We start from the raw sequence: 17,628 nt of genomic DNA, 5'->3' as shown, positions 1-17,628 counted from the left end.
ATAATTCCATTTATGATAATAATAATATATATAATTATTATTATAAATATATAGCTCCATATATCAAATAACAAATGGTCAGTACTTGCAAAGCCTTTTATCACTTTGGCGGTCCCAAAGCTTTAACAACGTTGTCAATTCACCCATTAATCACATGTTTTCACCAGATGTAAGACTACAGTGTGTCTGTGTCCAGATGTAAATGTCGCTTGCGTTGCATTGACAGCAACAGAGAATCGGAGGAAGTTGAGACTTTTCTCCCAAAATTTCTGCTTTAAACTAACCGGTTTAAATAATAACGCTATGCCGAAGACTTGCTGTGTAGTTAGTTGCACCAACAATGATGTGAAAAAACTATTACCTCCGATTAAATATGACCCCTCGACATGGTGCCGCGGTGTCATTTTTTAAAAGTAATTTTAATCCGGTGGTTTACAGCAGATTGGTTTTGTAACGCTATTTTAAATTAAAGTCTACAGAGAGACTCGTATGTCCCCCCCCAAAAAAAGGGGTCGGGCACATTTCTGAAACGCAAAGTTCCCGGATGTGCCGGTCTGCTCGTCACCCTGCAGGTCGCCCTCCAACACTGCAGGGAGCAGTAGTGCACCGGAAACGACGAGCATCCGGGTACTCTCACGATCGCGCTTCCTCGACGCCGGCGCATCTTTTTCTACGTAGAGCCGCACTTCGTACGGAAGGAAGAGGCTTTCGTATCGGGCGTAAGTGACGTAAGTGACGTAAGTGGCGTAAGTGTTGTCTGTGACTCCCACCGGAGAGCGCTCATCGTGGGGCCGCCGTCGGTAGTCGTGCGTGATGCGTTTGTATGAAGACAAATCAACACAAACACTGATATAAAAAAAAGAAAGAAAGAAGAAGAAAATACGGCGAGAAATGTTGTGGTAGCTGAGTGTGTGCGGATCAAGACTCTTCAGATCTAATCAACTGAAGGTAGTGAAGGTACGTGGTGATGAATATGTATTCCGCTCGGCCATTAGCCGCCATGCTAACTGTAGCGCCTCCACCACGCTGGGCCTGATCGGAGGACCGAGGAACTCATCGGAGGTTTAACATTAGATCGCGTCGTATAATTTACCGAACAACAACAACAACAACAAAAATGTGTTCACTTTTAACAGTCTGGTGCTTTTATAAGTTTTTTTTTTTTTTTTTTGTGCCGCTCGGGAAGTTATGCTAAGCTAACTTAGCCAGCAAAGTCGCGAGCTGGAAGCACGATTACGCGTCAGATGCAGAGACGCGTCCGCGTGCAAGAGCTGTGTTTTGTATCGTATCGACACGTGAACGTAATCGATTATATTGGCGTCAAGCGGTTTCTCGGACTTTGCGACGATTGGAGAGGATTGTTTGTTTTAGGACAACTTTACGGCGACAAATTGTTGAAGGCATCCCCAGAATGAGAGCTGTAATACCAGTTTCTCATCAACATGACGTTAACCTTGAATGTACATGTAATTGTTCTGATTTGACCTGCGCCTCCCACCCCATCTCTGTGGTTTTAACGTGTTTGGTCAGTGTTGATAGTATTTCTTTTGTTTGATGTTGTTTTGTTGAGCAGTGAGGCGCCATGGCAGCGACCTTCCCCTACAGAGGGATGCCGGCAGCGATGCCGCCCGGTGTACCAGGCGTGCCCCCTCCTGCACAGGTGCCCGACTTCATGTCTGAGGAAAAACTGCAAGAGAAAGGTATGTTGGTTCTCACTCAGTACATCTCTTTTATCGTTTTGTTTAAAATTAGCGTGTCACATTACAGATGGGCAGAATTAACATTGCTATTATGCATTCATTGTTTTCCCGCTTTACAGCAAGAAAATGGCAGCAGCTGCAGGCAAAGCGCTATTCAGAAAAGAGAAAGTTTGGTTTTGTGGACGCTCAGAAGGAAGACATGCCACCGGAACATGTCCGCAAGATCATCAGGGACCACGGAGACATGACCAACAGAAAGTTTCGTCATGACAAGAGGGTCTACCTTGGGTAAATATCAAACCTGCAGTAGCAAATGTGTCTACACAAAATATTGATCAAGTTTGTGTTTTCTTTTTTCCTGCATTTAAAGCCTATTTAAGCCTAAAAGTTGTTTGCTTATTTATATCTCATCCTGTACCTTTTGCTTCTTTGTGTGTTTGTTTTCTTGGACAGTGCCCTTAAATACATGCCCCATGCAGTTCTGAAGCTGCTGGAAAACATGCCTATGCCCTGGGAACAAATCCGAGATGTGCCCGTACTCTACCACATTACTGGAGCTATTTCCTTTGTGAATGAAATCCCTTGGGTCATAGAGCCAGTCTACATTGCTCAATGGGGGTAAGAGAGAGTGTGGTATATCACGCATTACTTTAGTACCAGTTGGGTTTGCCTGATTTTTGTAAACCTGAAAATACACATAAAGTGCATTGAACACGTTTACAGTCGTCGGTATCTCTTATCTTGATCCCAGCACCATGTGGATCATGATGCGTCGTGAGAAGCGCGATCGGCGGCACTTCAAGCGGATGCGTTTTCCGCCATTTGATGATGAGGAGCCGCCACTGGACTATGCTGACAACATCCTTGATGTGGAACCTCTGGAGGCCATCCAGATGGAGCTTGATACTGAGGAAGACGGTCCAGTGGTCGAGTGGTTCTATGAACACCAGCCGCTCAAAGACACCACCAAGTAAGCACTCGCGTCTCCGTTCAAAGTCAAGGATTTAAAGCACCCATATTCAGCTGATGTGTTTTGCTTGAAAAATCTAAAAATCATGAATTTGTTCCCTGCTCAGGTTTGTGAACGGCACCACCTACCGTCGCTGGCAGTTCACTCTGCCCATGATGTCCACTCTCTACCGTCTAGCCAATCAGCTTCTGACGGACCTTGTGGATTTCAATTACTTTTACCTGTTTGACCTCAAAGCCTTCTTCACTTCCAAGGCTTTAAATATGGCCATCCCCGGAGGACCGAAATTTGAGCCGCTGGTCAGAGACATCAACCTCCAGTATGTATACATCAACCTCCTACAGACTTTACACTCTTTATTTTACATTAAAGCCACTTAGAGGCTTATAAATGAAAACACACTTGTTGGACTTTTACATTTTCCTTTCATAAAGCGATTGCTTTTTGTAATTGTTTTGTAATTTTGTCTCACTCCAAACATAACAGTTGTTGGATGACTTTTTCCTGAGCTTATTCTTATCTGTTTCTCTTGCAGGGACGAAGACTGGAACGAGTTCAACGACATCAACAAAATCATCATCCGACAGCCCATCAGGACGGAGTACAAAATCGCCTTCCCCTACCTGTACAACAACTTGCCGCACCACGTCCACCTCACCTGGTAAGAAGTGAATGAGTGAAGATTTCCATCAAGCGCCATCTCATTAAGACAAAATTGCCTTGCTTTGCTCTTAAAGTTACAGTATCTATTGGCTGTGTGACTTTTAGTTGACTTTCATTCTGCAGGTACCACACACCAAATGTGGTATTTATCAAGACGGAGGATCCAGATCTTCCGGCGTTCTACTTCGACCCGCTGATCAACCCCATCTCACACAGACACTCTGTCAAGGTGAGTGTTGCAGATTATCCGACTGGTACCTTTTTCTGAGGAAAGACGAGTGTGATTACGTTAGAACAAGTCTACCGTGAAGTTTGAAATGAAATCCTCCTACAAAGGCGCACTTGCATTGGCCTGCTTGCCTGTGCGTAAGAACTGGAGGAACATTATAATGAATGGTGACTTTTTTCACTGGCTGCAGCTGCAGTTGAGACTTCACCGTTCAGATATTGCGTCTAATTATTTGATATTTAGATGAATGACTCTTTTTTACAAGTTAGTAACTCTGAAATTCATATTTCTGTTTCCTGCTGCCACTCAGAGCCAGGAGCCTCTGCCCGATGATGATGAGGAGTTTGAGCTTCCTGAGTATTTGGAGCCCTTCCTCAAAGAGACGCCCCTCTACTCGGACAACACAGCCAATGGCATTGCTCTTCTTTGGGCACCGAGACCCTTCAACCTCCGATCTGGCCGCACAAGGCGAGCCATTGATATCCCCCTCATCAAGAACTGGTAAGAAAACGACCAACAGGCTGGAACAAGAATAAATCTGCTGCAATTTACTGATCTAAAACAGACGCTTTGTGGAAATATTTATTTTGTAAAATTCTTAAGAGCTATTTAATGGTATGTGTTAAACTATTCCTCAGGTACCGCGAGCACTGCCCTGCAGGACAGCCGGTGAAGGTGCGCGTGTCTTACCAGAAACTGTTGAAGTACTACGTACTCAATGCTCTCAAACACAGACCACCCAAGGCCCAGAAGAAGAGGTGAGCATCATTCCACATTTACATTTGGTTTCCTGTTAACCGGTCGTTGTGATAAAAGCAGAGTTTTGCTCATTAGCCAGGTTTTTTTTGTAAAGATTTTCCTTTTGTTATCTTTTAGGTATCTCTTCCGCTCCTTTAAGGCCACAAAGTTCTTTCAGTCCACCAAGCTGGACTGGGTGGAGGTCGGCCTGCAGGTGTGCAGACAGGGCTACAACATGCTTAATCTGCTCATCCACCGTAAGAACCTCAACTACCTACATCTGGACTACAACTTCAACCTGAAGCCTGTGAAGACACTGACCACAAAGGTACAATCTCCAGGGCTACCAATATTCACATTATCATTTGGTTGGAGGCTTTACACACAAAATAATCTGAAGTTCCACATTAAACTGTGGTTTAAGCTGTGTTGTTGTTGTTGTTAAAAGTCTCAGTCTATTCTGCTGCCAGTAGTCGTCCTCACTGCTCTAACCAGTGTTAAACTACAATTGTGTTTTTGTTTGTTTCCTCCAGGAGCGAAAGAAGTCCAGATTCGGCAATGCCTTCCATCTGTGCAGGGAGGTGCTGCGTCTGAGCAAGCTGGTGGTGGACAGCCACGTGCAGTACAGACTGGGAAACGTCGATGCCTTCCAGGTCAGTTCAACTCAAAATTTTGCTCAACACATCCCAACTCATCTGAGGACTAGCTACACTTACTTACATTATTCATCTGCCTTTTGGAAGTGTAATATCAGCAAATGTACTGACTGGACTGACAGTGTTATCTGTTGACTTGTAAAGTCATGGCTTTCTTCCTAATTGTTCAGAATAAGGTTTTATTTTCACAGGGGACTGGCACACACAAAAAAACCCACAAGGATATACTTGCATAACAATAAAGGGTTTTGCATAGTTGGTCCTTTTCCTGTTCGTGAGAATGTGTTAGTTTTAGTGGTCAGACATGACTTGTATGGTCCTTTTACCCAGTGATTTCACAGACCTCTGTCTGTGTTGTAGTTGTCTGATGGGCTTCAGTACATCTTCGCTCATGTGGGCCAGCTGACGGGCATGTACCGCTACAAGTACAAGCTGATGAGACAGATCCGGATGTGCAAAGACCTGAAGCATCTCATCTACTATCGCTTCAACACTGTGAGTAAACACACAATAAATCAGATTATTGGAACTGTTTTGGAACACAAGATATGTCGGTGTCCTAAGAAAGGATTTATGTTCCCACAAACTACAAAAAACGGAATATTGACAAGTGACTTTGCATCTTAAAGTAGATCGCTATTGTTTATGTTTGATCAGGGTCCTGTGGGCAAAGGTCCCGGTTGTGGCTTCTGGGCTCCGGGCTGGAGAGTGTGGCTCTTCTTCATGAGAGGCATCACTCCACTGTTGGAGAGGTGGCTGGGAAATCTGCTGGCCAGGCAGTTTGAAGGTTTGCATGCATATTTTCATATGACTCGTTAAAAGCAGCCAGTGATGTGACCCGAACACAGTCCGTGGTATTTGCTGTGAGAAACTGTGTCAGTTTAAGCAGCAGCTTTGTTGTGATTGTCTCAACAGGACGTCACTCCAAGGGCGTGGCCAAGACCGTGACCAAACAGCGCGTGGAGTCTCACTTTGACCTGGAGTTGCGTGCCGCTGTGATGCACGACATCCTGGATATGATGCCTGAGGGTATCAAACAGAACAAGGCCAGGACCATCCTGCAGCACCTCAGCGAGTCCTGGAGGTGCTGGAAAGCCAACATCCCTTGGAAGGTCAGTGTACTGGGATCACTGTGACCGAGAACCATATGGAGGAGGGGGGATGGTCTGTCGGAAATCAAGATATCAGTGATTTTCTGTTTGATTGAGGATTTGTTTACTTAAGTATCTTCAGTAAAATGTTTTATGTGTAATATTAGAGACTACAGACGTTTTTAGCACTTGTTGTTTTGGATAACGCAGACACTTGGGACAACAGACGGTGCTCTAGTTGCTGATTAGGAATACCAGTGAACAATACTTTCCCATATAAAAAGTGTCTCCACTGTATTGGAGCAACTTCACTGTAAGAGTCACACATGGGTGCTTTTAAATAGTTACTTTAAGCCAAGTAAGAATTTATAAAATACTGACATATTCCCACCCCCGATCTCAGGTGCCCGGTCTGCCCACTCCCATCGAGAACATGATCCTGCGCTATGTGAAGGCCAAAGCTGACTGGTGGACCAACACAGCCCACTACAATCGTGAGCGAATCCGTCGCGGCGCCACCGTGGACAAGACGGTGTGCAAGAAGAACCTGGGCAGACTGACCCGTCTGTACCTGAAAGCTGAGCAGGAGAGACAGCACAACTACCTGAAGGTAAACATTCACAGAGAACAGCTCCGAAAGGAAATCAGTGTTTATAAACGGTTGCATTAATCGCTTCTATTTTTGCTACTTTTAAAGGAGTGATCCACATTTGGATTTACTGATAAGCTAAAAGTGTTGCAGACTGTCAGCTTGCTTTGGCAGATGGAAAAACGAAATGTAATGTACTCAACAAATTTAAAGTGGAGCTTCCAAGTCCTCTTTACAAAGGCGCACTTGCATTGGTCCGCTTGCCTGTGCGTAACAACTGGAGGAATATTGAAGTGAATGGTGGTCGTATTATTGCACTTGCAGTTGCAGTTGGCGCCGCACCATTCACACATTTATTCAGATGATTTCTGTCATGATCGTTAATCAGTAGAAATGCAAAACCAATAAATGATCAAATATTTGCTATTGCATCTCTATATTTTTGCTACCAACGCAGGCTTCTTCACACTTTGCCACATTGTTATTGAAGTGTGTATCTTATGCCCACAGGATGGTCCCTACATCACAGCAGAGGAGGCAGTAGCCATTTACACCACCACTGTGCACTGGCTGGAGAGTCGGCGGTTCTCGCCCATCCCTTTCCCTCCACTGTCCTACAAACATGACACCAAGCTGCTGATCTTGGCCCTGGAGAGGCTCAAAGAGGCATACAGGTGAACATGCTCAGTACATGACCAACTTCATCAGCAAATGTTTCTTCACAGCAGGCAACACAACCGCAGGGGATGTTTGTTTTTGTACATTACTCAGTTTCTATTTCTCTGCCCTCTTAGTGTGAAGTCTCGGCTGAACCAGAGTCAGAGGGAGGAGCTGGGGCTGATCGAGCAGGCCTACGACAATCCTCACGAAGCCCTCTCCAGGATCAAACGTCACCTGCTCACACAGAGAGCCTTCAAAGAGGTCAGGACGGACACCTGGTGATAGTTTCCTTTGCAATCATTTCATGCAATTTAAAGCCTTTTTTTTTTATAAACATTTCACAGGTCAGGTTGCAAACAATACAAACAAAAGTTGTAGCAAAAAATGTAGCAGTATTTTTTGGCTTATTGTGTAATAAATAGACTATAATGTGAGTGACGCCTTTGTAAACCACTTTAGAAAATGTTTGCTGTAAGCTCCCTGTCATAGTTTCTAATTTTTTTGTTAGTGTTGCAATGTTGTTGTTTTATATATTCATATTCAATTCCTCTGTCAGTCTGAGAACGTTTTCTTCTTTTGCAGGTGGGAATTGAGTTCATGGACTTGTACAGCCACCTGGTGCCAGTGTATGACGTGGAGCCCCTGGAGAAGATCACTGACGCCTACCTGGACCAGTACCTCTGGTACGAAGCAGACAAGAGGCGCCTGTTTCCCCCCTGGATCAAACCTGCTGACACCGAACCACCACCTCTGCTGGTCTACAAGTGGTGCCAAGGTCAGGCTTCGTTATATCAGTAAATAGTTACCATATGACATCTGATCATATTGTGTAATTCCTCCGTGTGGAAATAAAACTGTCAATAATGCTAATAACAGGGTTTCAGAATCTGAAAACCTCATTAACCGGAAAGTTTCAAGCTTTATTTGAACGATGCGTTGTTGTTGTTTTTTTTTACTCTGTTTAGGCATTAACAACTTGCAGGACGTGTGGGAGACTGCGGAGGGCGAGTGCAACGTGATGCTGGAGTCCCGCTACGAAAAGATGTACGAGAAGATTGATCTGACGTTGCTCAACAGGCTGCTGCGTCTTATTGTTGACCACAATATCGCTGATTACATGACAGCCAAGAACAATGTGGTCATCAACTACAAGGTATGTGGACTCATTCAGATAACTCTTTTGCAACTAGATGCCCTTTTTTAAGACAAGGACAAGGAGTTGAGTTTAATTGGTATTTGTGCTAAATATTTTCCTCTGTCTTTCACATAGGACATGAACCACACCAACTCTTACGGCATCATCAGGGGACTCCAGTTTGCCTCGTTCATTGTGCAGTATTACGGCCTGGTGATGGACCTGCTGGTGCTCGGCCTGCACCGTGCCAGCGAGATGGCCGGCCCGCCTCAGATGCCCAATGACTTCCTCAGTTTCCAAGACACGGCCACAGAGAGCGCCCACCCGATCCGGCTGTACTGCCGCTACATCGACCGCATCCACATCTTCTTCAGGTGAGATTAAATCGCCGAAATGATTTAAGACCGTTTCATTTGTACTTGTATTGTTTTGTCTTCCTAAAGTTTGTGCAATTGTGACAACAAGTAAAAAAAAAAAAAAGAACCTTTTTTTCCCCTCAAGAAGGAAATTGAGATAAAACTTTCTCTTGGGTCGTCCAGGTTCTCCGCTGACGAGGCCAGAGACCTGATTCAGAGGTATCTGACGGAGCACCCGGACCCCAACAATGAAAACATTGTGGGCTACAACAACAAGAAGTGCTGGCCTCGGGACGCCCGCATGAGACTGATGAAGCACGATGTCAACCTGTGAGTTGGACTCTTCAGCCAGTAGTCTTTGTTAATTTGGATCTCATTCTGTGTGCAACATTTTACGTATTTAACCAGACTGTCAAGAGGTTTGAGACAGACAGCCATAACTTTTTTCCAATTTTATTCTTCCCAGTGGACGTGCAGTGTTCTGGGACATCAAGAATCGCCTGCCCAGGTCTGTGACCACAGTCCAGTGGGAGAACAGCTTTGTGTCCGTTTACAGCAAAGACAACCCCAACCTGCTCTTCAACATGTGCGGCTTTGAGTGCCGCATCCTCCCCAAGTGCCGCACCAGCTACGAGGAGTTTACCCACAAGGACGGTGTATGGAACCTGCAGAATGAGGTGAGGAGTTAAGCGACCGATGTGGATGTTATCAAACAGCTGTGCTGCTCAGACTTTCTTCTGCCTTCTCTTCTCTCTTAAATGTTTTTTTTTTTTCCCACTTGTGTTTTTCTTCTACTCGTGCAGGTCACTAAAGAGAGGACGGCCCAGTGTTTCCTGCGTGTCGATGATGAATCGATGCAGCGCTTCCACAACAGAGTGCGTCAGATCCTGATGGCCTCTGGATCCACCACATTCACCAAGGTGAGCAGGACGTCTTCCTTCCTGTAAACGAGAGCAGTAATGCACAGTTGGATACAAATGAAAAGGAACAGAAGCCATAACCACATAGTCAAAATATTTCAGTATATCTGGTTTTTATCTGCAGATTGTGAACAAATGGAACACGGCTCTGATCGGTCTGATGACGTACTTCCGCGAGGCTGTGGTCAACACCCAGGAGCTCCTGGACCTGCTGGTGAAGTGCGAGAACAAGATTCAAACGCGTATCAAGATCGGCCTGAACTCCAAAATGCCTAGTCGCTTCCCTCCTGTAGTTTTCTACACTCCCAAAGAGTTGGGAGGTCTTGGGATGTTGTCCATGGGCCATGTGCTTATCCCACAGTCAGACCTGCGGTGAGTCGTCATGTAGATCTGCGTTCGCTTGATCTTTTGTCAGTAAATTCCTGTGTAAGCTCATTCAGCTGTGGTGCCTCAGCAAGTTGTACAAATTGTCTCTGTTTTTACCAGGTGGTCCAAGCAGACAGATGTGGGCATCACCCACTTCAGGTCTGGAATGAGCCACGAGGAAGACCAGCTGATCCCTAACTTGTACCGCTACATTCAGCCATGGGAGAGCGAGTTCATCGACTCTCAGAGGGTCTGGGCCGAGTACGCCCTCAAGAGACAGGAGGCCATCGCCCAGAACAGGTGTGTTGACCTGTTTTTAAAGAGCTGGATTCATTGAGGCTTGCTCTTGTACACTGATCGAAAAAATATTTATTTCAACAATCGTGAGCGTAGACGAGACGAATTGTAATGCGCTTTCTTTGTTCCAGGCGTCTGACTCTGGAGGATTTGGAGGACTCGTGGGACAGAGGAATCCCTCGCATCAACACACTCTTCCAGAAGGACAGACACACTCTGGCCTATGACAAAGGCTGGAGAGTCAGGACAGATTTCAAGCAGTATCAGGTATGATGGAAACACTGATGAAGAAAATAGCTTGAGAGTTTTGAGACTTGCTAGCATTTCTCAGTCCCAGATACAGTCGACACCAGTTGTTTTGACTTTAATACTAATATGAACGTACCAAATTGCTTACAATTTTGATATCAACATATTGGCGCGCTAATATGTTGTTTTTAACATGTAACACCAACATGCAGCCACTGACTGTCGATGTCTCTGTCTTGATCGAGTGCAGGTGCTGAAACAGAATCCGTTCTGGTGGACTCATCAGAGACACGACGGCAAACTGTGGAACCTGAACAACTACCGCACGGACATGATCCAGGCGCTGGGCGGTGTGGAGGGCATCCTGGAGCACACCCTCTTCAAAGGCACTTACTTCCCCACCTGGGAGGGTCTCTTCTGGTGAGAGCACTTTGACACCAAGAATGTTAATGAAACGCATAAAGAATAGAAAAGAGGAACTACCCAAGACATTTAATGTGCTATTTCAATGTGATTGACAAACATGTTTAAGTTTAATGCCGCTTTTACTTTGTGTACAAACCTCTTGTGTTTATAATGGCCAAGAAACGTATTTGTTGTACATCATATTCATCGCGTTAAAAACCCAAATTGTCTCTCTGGCCTTCAGGGAAAAGGCCAGTGGCTTTGAGGAGTCCATGAAGTGGAAGAAGCTGACCAACGCCCAGAGATCTGGTCTCAACCAAATCCCCAACCGTCGCTTCACACTGTGGTGGTCGCCCACCATCAACAGAGCCAACGTGAGTCCACACAGCAGTTCACAGTTTGTTTTTTTATGTTGTCACAGATTAAAACTTCTGGACCGGGTTTTATATATATATATTATTTTTTTTTCCTCCTTCTTTTTGTTTCTAGGTGTATGTGGGTTTCCAAGTGCAACTCGACTTGACGGGAATCTTCATGCACGGCAAGATCCCGACGCTGAAGATCTCCCTCATCCAGATCTTCAGGGCTCACTTGTGGCAGAAGATTCACGAGAGCATCGTCATGGATCTCTGTCAGGTCGGTCCTGTTCGGACTTCTCAGTGCGGCAGTTAGCGCATAATTTAAAACTTCAGTTTATATGTCTTAAAAAAAAAAAAAAAAAAATTCAAAACAAATGTCTCACTCTGCCCACAGTGTGAATGATATTTCTGTTTTTTTGGTTTGCAGGTCTTTGACCAGGAGCTGGATGCTCTGGAGATCGAGACGGTGCAGAAGGAGACCATCCACCCCAGGAAGTCGTACAAGATGAACTCGTCCTGCGCAGACATCCTCCTCTTCGCGTCGTACAAGTGGAATGTCTCTCGGCCGTCTCTGCTCGCTGATTCCAAGTAAGGCTTAGGTTGATATTTACGTCACTCACTGCATCGTTACTGACAGAAAAATGGTATCGTTCTTGAAAACTCTGAATGTCATGTCACCACTTTCATCACCAATGTGAAGATTTTTATCTTTTTTTATTTTTTATATACCTGTCATAATGAAAGCATATCTAAACATCATATATCTAGTCTCGTGTGTATTTAAATGTTCCCCTCCTCCTACAGGGACGTGATGGACAGCACCACGACACAAAAGTACTGGATTGACATCCAGCTCCGTTGGGGTGACTACGACTCTCACGACATCGAGCGCTACGCCAGGGCCAAGTTCCTGGACTACACCACGGACAACATGAGTATCTACCCCTCCCCCACTGGGGTGCTCATTGCTATTGACCTGGCCTACAACCTCCACAGGTGAGAATTGGTACATGCTCAAACACATGAGCAGTTATGTTTGCAGGTAACGGATCAACGTAAACATCAGGATTTTGTCTGTTTTTAAATGAAATTACTGGAGTTGAATTGTTTTTGCTAGTGTGAGGCGGCTAACACTTTTCCTTCCTTTTAAAAAAAAAAATTCTACTCCCTCTGCATAGTGGTTACGGTAACTGGTTCCCTGGAAGCAAGCCGCTGATCCAGCAGGCCATGGCCAAGATCATGAAGGCCAACCCTGCTCTGTATGTGCTCAGGGAGCGCATCCGCAAAGGTCTGCAGCTGTACTCTTCTGAGCCCACTGAGCCCTACCTGTCCTCACAGAACTACGGCGAACTCTTCTCCAACCAGATCATCTGGTTTGTGGATGACACGAACGTCTACCGAGTCACCATTCACAAGGTGAGGGGGGGCGGGGGGTGTGACCATTTATATTTCCCTCCACAGTCATAAAACAGAGTTGTGGTCTCCTAAAAAAAAAATTGTTTTGTAATGGAGGTTTTGATTATTATTATTTTTTAATTGTCTGGATTTGCTGACTTTAAAATATGCACACACAAAAAAAAAAAAAATCTTTGAATTTAGTCACATGTATTCTCCATCTGTCTGCACAGACCTTTGAGGGAAACTTGACCACGAAGCCCATCAATGGAGCCATTTTCATCTTCAACCCCAGGACCGGCCAGCTCTTCCTCAAGATCATTCACACGTCTGTGTGGGCTGGACAGAAACGTCTGGGACAGGTGCAGCGACGCTCTACCTCTACTCACTTTGATATACGCCAGCATGGCTTATGTCATTGATTGAGTTCTATTGTGTTTATTTTACTAAATTGACCTTTTAATTTAGAAAAAGGCCTCTTACTATCAGACTAGTCTAAATTTAGTTTTCCCTTGTGTTTCACTCTTATAATACTGAACCAATACAAACAATTTGAATAAAATGTAATTACCATCATTTGCTGATGAGAAGGCAAAGTGCTGCTGAAATTTCAACGGCCAATTTATTTGATGAAATAAGGGACTATGTACCTTTATGACTCGGTTAAGAGGCACAGGCGCTCTCAAACACCTTCTTATCCTTTGACATGTGGTCTTGGGTATTTAACAATAATACAGAAGTTGTCTTTTTTTCTTGCTACACGTGTATAACTTGATTTTTGTTTCATCTCTTTAGCTGGCCAAATGGAAAACAGCTGAAGAAGTAGCTGCCCTGATTCGCTCCCTCCCCGTAGAGGAGCAGCCCAAACAGATCATTGTAACCAGGAAGGGCATGCTGGATCCTCTGGAGGTGAGATTCTTATATGCTATAATAATTACAAGCCTTGAAGGATCATCTCGGTGTAATTTTTGGAAAGCTGGAACCACAGTACAATCCTCTTCCGCTTGTGATGCCGTACTTCTCTTCTCTTTGTGCAGGTCCACTTGCTCGACTTCCCCAACATCGTGATCAAGGGCTCGGAGTTGCAGCTGCCCTTCCAGGCCTGTCTGAAGGTGGAGAAGTTTGGAGACCTGATCCTGAAGGCCACGGAGCCGCAGATGGTGCTCTTCAACCTCTATGACGACTGGCTCAAGACCATCTCGTCTTACACGGTGAGTCTCACCCCTTCCTTGAAGAGTCAGACCGGGATTAAACTCGTAACACCTACATTGTGTCTCTGTGGACGTTCTTTCACAGGAAAATAGCAACGTTATACAAAACTTATTAGAAAGCATCTGTGTCCATCTACTTTAAGTCGTGTTTACTAGAGAAACGTGCCTTTGTGGTTGTCAGGTTATACCGGAGCAGACTTTTCATTATAACTCATTAGGATGCCTTCGTTTCTGGTGACATCATCTTTACTCCCCTGTGTAAAAAGTTTGTGTTTGGTTGTCTGCTCCACCTGTAGGCCTTCTCCCGACTCATCCTGATCCTCAGAGCGCTCCACGTCAACAACGACAGGGCCAAGGTGATCCTGAAACCTGATAAAACAACCATCACGGAGCCCCACCACATCTGGCCCACGCTCACCGATGAGGAGTGGATCAAGGTGGAAGTGCAGCTCAAGGATCTCATTCTGGCCGATTACGGCAAAAAGAACAAGTAAGTGCCGTGTTCCTTTACAAAACGGAGGCAGCATGTGGCTCAAGCAGCGGTTTTCAATTATCGGGACCGCAGTTTTTAAGGACACAAATGTTCCCTTCTGTAACTGGATGGAGCAAAATAGAGATGGACTCGTTTTTAAGAGTCAACGCTTCCTTTCTCTCCATCCAGTGTGAACGTGGCTTCGCTGACCCAGTCCGAGATCCGTGACATCATCCTCGGTATGGAGATCTCTGCTCCGTCACAACAGCGCCAGCAGATTGCCGAGATCGAGAAGCAGACCAAGGAGCAGTCGCAGCTCACCGCCACACAGACCCGCACTGTCAACAAGCACGGAGACGAGATCATCACCTCCACCACCTCCAACTATGAGACGCAGACCTTCTCCTCTAAGACTGAGTGGAGAGTCCGGTACGCAGCCAGCTCATTTTAAATGTCACACTATGTTTAGAGGCATCTTTTTTTTTTTTTAACTCGGGTGTTTAGTTAATGAACAATAGACATCGTTTGCTCGTTTCAGTAAATGGTTGACTGGACAGCCGTCATTTCTGTCAGCTGGCTGTAATGCTCTTTGTCCCTTCAGGGCCATATCTGCCGCCAACCTCCATCTCCGAACCAACCACATCTACGTGTCATCTGATGACATCAAGGAGACGGGCTACACCTACATCCTGCCCAAAAATGTCCTCAAGAAGTTCATCTGCATCTCAGATCTACGAGCGCAGGCATGCATCCAGAACATTGCACTCCGTTTAACTTCTATCTCTGAACCTGTGATGTGTTCATTTAAATCCCACTGCTGCACACTTTTACCTCCAAGGTCCTTTTATCACACGTTTTGCAAAGTGAACAAACCGTTGCCGTGTAAACTGACCGTGTTGTGCCGGTCCAGATTGCAGGATACCTGTATGGCACCAGCCCACCAGACAACCCCCAGGTGAAGGAGATCCGTTGTATCGTCATGGTGCCTCAGTGGGGGACACATCAGACTGTCCACCTGCCCAACCAGCTGCCCGGACACGAATACCTCAAAGTAAGACAAAGAAACCTTCCAGCTCACTCTTCGATTTTTCTGGTTAAACTCTGTAACGGTTCTAAAAATACGCTTTCTGTTTTGTCTCGCAGGAAATGGAGCCCCTTGGTTGGATCCACACGCAGCCCAACGAGTCACCGCAGCTCTCCCCGCAGGACGTCACCACCCACGCCAAGGTCATGGCTGATAACCCTTCTTGGGATGGAGAAAAGACCATCATCATCACTTGCAGGTAGGTTTCATTGCAGGACACCTGCTTGTCTTTTCTATTCATGCAGGTGTTAAGAGGCTGCAGTAAAAATCTGGTGCAGTTTTCTCCTGAAATATTGGTTCCAAACTCGATACAGTGGTCCTGCGTAGAAATTACAAATCCGTTGATGTTTGATTAAAACCTGGCTGAGAGCTTTGCTTAGATTAGAATTTCCTGGAAAATCTGTAGATAATTTTAAATCTGTAAGGATTTTTTGAATTGCATTTGGATATCAATGGTGTCCTGTGGCCAATATTAAAGCTATCAAACAATTAAATGTCTGATAATAGATGCAGCACTGTTGAGAAAAATAAATTCGGGAAAGAATTTTGCTGCCTGCAAATAACAATATATTTCAGATCAGAACACAAAGGAAAAACCAAGCTTCTGTTTATTTCTTATGTTGGAATTGTTACCACATAATAAGCTTGATGGTGCTTAACTGCATATTTTTATTCTTCTGGTTTACAGCTTTACGCCGGGCTCCTGCACGCTCACAGCCTACAAGCTGACTCCCAGTGGGTATGAATGGGGTCGACAGAACACAGACAAGGGCAACAACCCTAAAGGTTACCTCCCGTCCCACTATGAAAGAGTGCAGATGCTGCTCTCTGATCGCTTCCTGGGCTTCTTCATGGTGCCTGGCCAAGTCTCCTGGAACTACAACTTCATGGGTCAGTAGCCGAAGTATTTCCTTTTGTTAGATTAACTTGTATTTTATCGGATTGGCTCACTGCCTGTGCTCTAAAACCGAGTTCGGGTCCGTGTCACGTCCGTCATGACCTCAATGCTGCCGTTTGTCTTTTTTTTTTTTTTTTTTTTGATAAATCGGTGCCAGACATTGATGTTTCCGCTCTGTCCCATGGACTGTTTCATTGATTTTTACCGTTCAATTGTGCTTCACGGCTCAAAAACTGCCAGTCACTTGGTATTTAAATAATATAAGTTATGGCTGATTATAAGGCGGCACCGTCATGCTCGAGTCCTGCGTGGCATAGTGCTCAAACCACTGAGAAGCGTGTGTGTGTGTAATCAATAAAGGACCTGCACAATCTAAATACTGATTTTTTGTCAACCCGTCCCGCTACAGGCGTGCGCCATGACCCCAACATGAAGTACGACCTGCAGCTGGCCAACCCCAAAGAGTTCTACCACGAAGTCCATCGGCCCTCGCACTTCCTGAACTTTGCCTCGCTGCAGGAGGGCGAGATCTACAACGCCGACCGCGAGGACATGTACGCCTGAGAGCCGACGTTCCGCTCCTGACGTGTTTTGTAGAGAGAGCAGCGCTGCCAGACTCGCGTGGAGTCCGACCAGAACAGCCCCTCTCATATTTCTATTCGACACATGTAAACTGGGTTGTTTGGAAATTTGTATGTAAAGGCTTTAGGACCATTTGGATATTTTCTACAAATGTTGTTTTGTTCTCCTCCTTTTTAAAGTTAGGCTTCTTTTTGTGAGTCTTTTGAAAAAAAAATTTTTTTTTTTTTTTTTTTGTGGCTTCTCGTGCATTTAAACATTTGTGCATTTACGTGTAGTTTTCAGTACACAACACTTTGGTATTACATCCGATGATTGACGTTATTTCAGAAAGAACTCGCTTCCTCGTATCGCTTTGAGAAATGAAATTGAAAGTTGCATTTTCCTGCCAGTAATTCCCCCGTTACTGCGTTGTACTGTACATCCTGTGACATTGTAGTGTGGGTTTAAATAAAGATCCCCGTTTTTAAGAAACATCCATCTGTGAGCGTCCTGATTTCTAAAACGTATAAAGCAGAGGGGAAGTGAGACTTGTATGTTCCTTATGGCTGTACTGGGGAACTCTTTTTTTTTTGTTTGTTTGTTTTGTTTTGTTTTTTTGGCCTT

The 17,628-nt window shown here is 45.0% G+C and overlaps 1 protein-coding gene across 1 annotated transcript; it reads left to right on the top strand.

Moving 5' to 3' along the window:
- Positions 1-780: 780 nt before the first annotated feature.
- On the top strand, positions 781-17,496 carry prpf8 (pre-mRNA processing factor 8). Its single transcript, XM_069689728.1, has 43 exons — positions 781-957; positions 1,574-1,700; positions 1,820-1,988; positions 2,154-2,318; positions 2,452-2,670; positions 2,777-2,989; positions 3,206-3,331; positions 3,457-3,562; positions 3,873-4,063; positions 4,201-4,320; positions 4,439-4,628; positions 4,834-4,953; positions 5,317-5,451; positions 5,614-5,743; positions 5,872-6,068; positions 6,451-6,657; positions 7,147-7,310; positions 7,431-7,557; positions 7,879-8,071; positions 8,262-8,449; positions 8,567-8,805; positions 8,971-9,117; positions 9,254-9,464; positions 9,591-9,707; positions 9,832-10,079; positions 10,194-10,373; positions 10,502-10,637; positions 10,870-11,039; positions 11,269-11,398; positions 11,514-11,660; positions 11,811-11,971; positions 12,188-12,379; positions 12,562-12,799; positions 13,012-13,140; positions 13,574-13,687; positions 13,816-13,989; positions 14,286-14,479; positions 14,651-14,890; positions 15,063-15,204; positions 15,372-15,512; positions 15,605-15,744; positions 16,234-16,436; positions 16,853-17,496. Exons 2-43 carry the CDS (start codon positions 1,583-1,585, stop codon positions 17,005-17,007), a joined length of 7,026 nt encoding a protein of 2,341 aa, XP_069545829.1. The 5' UTR covers positions 781-957; positions 1,574-1,582; the 3' UTR covers positions 17,008-17,496.
- Positions 17,497-17,628: the final 132 nt, after the last annotated feature.

Source organism: Brachyistius frenatus, unplaced genomic scaffold, assembly GCF_029030835.1.
Source record: "Brachyistius frenatus isolate BFR_SWC_R1_liver_20210118 unplaced genomic scaffold, ASM2903083v1 Contig_1, whole genome shotgun sequence".
Taxonomy (NCBI): domain Eukaryota; kingdom Metazoa; phylum Chordata; class Actinopteri; family Embiotocidae; genus Brachyistius; species Brachyistius frenatus.
Note: the sequence above shows the minus strand (reverse complement) of the source record. Positions and strands in the feature narration are given on the sequence as shown.

Excerpts from the sequence above, each read along its gene's own strand:
- prpf8 (XM_069689728.1), top strand. The coding sequence starts at position 1,583 with ATGGCAGCGACCTTCCCCTACAGAGGGATGCCGGCAGCGATGCCGCCC. Across the intron at positions 4,629-4,833 it reads TGAAGACACTGACCACAAAG|GAGCGAAAGAAGTCCAGATT; the intron begins GTACAATCTCCA and ends TGTTTCCTCCAG. Across the intron at positions 7,311-7,430 it reads AGGCTCAAAGAGGCATACAG|TGTGAAGTCTCGGCTGAACC; the intron begins GTGAACATGCTC and ends CTGCCCTCTTAG.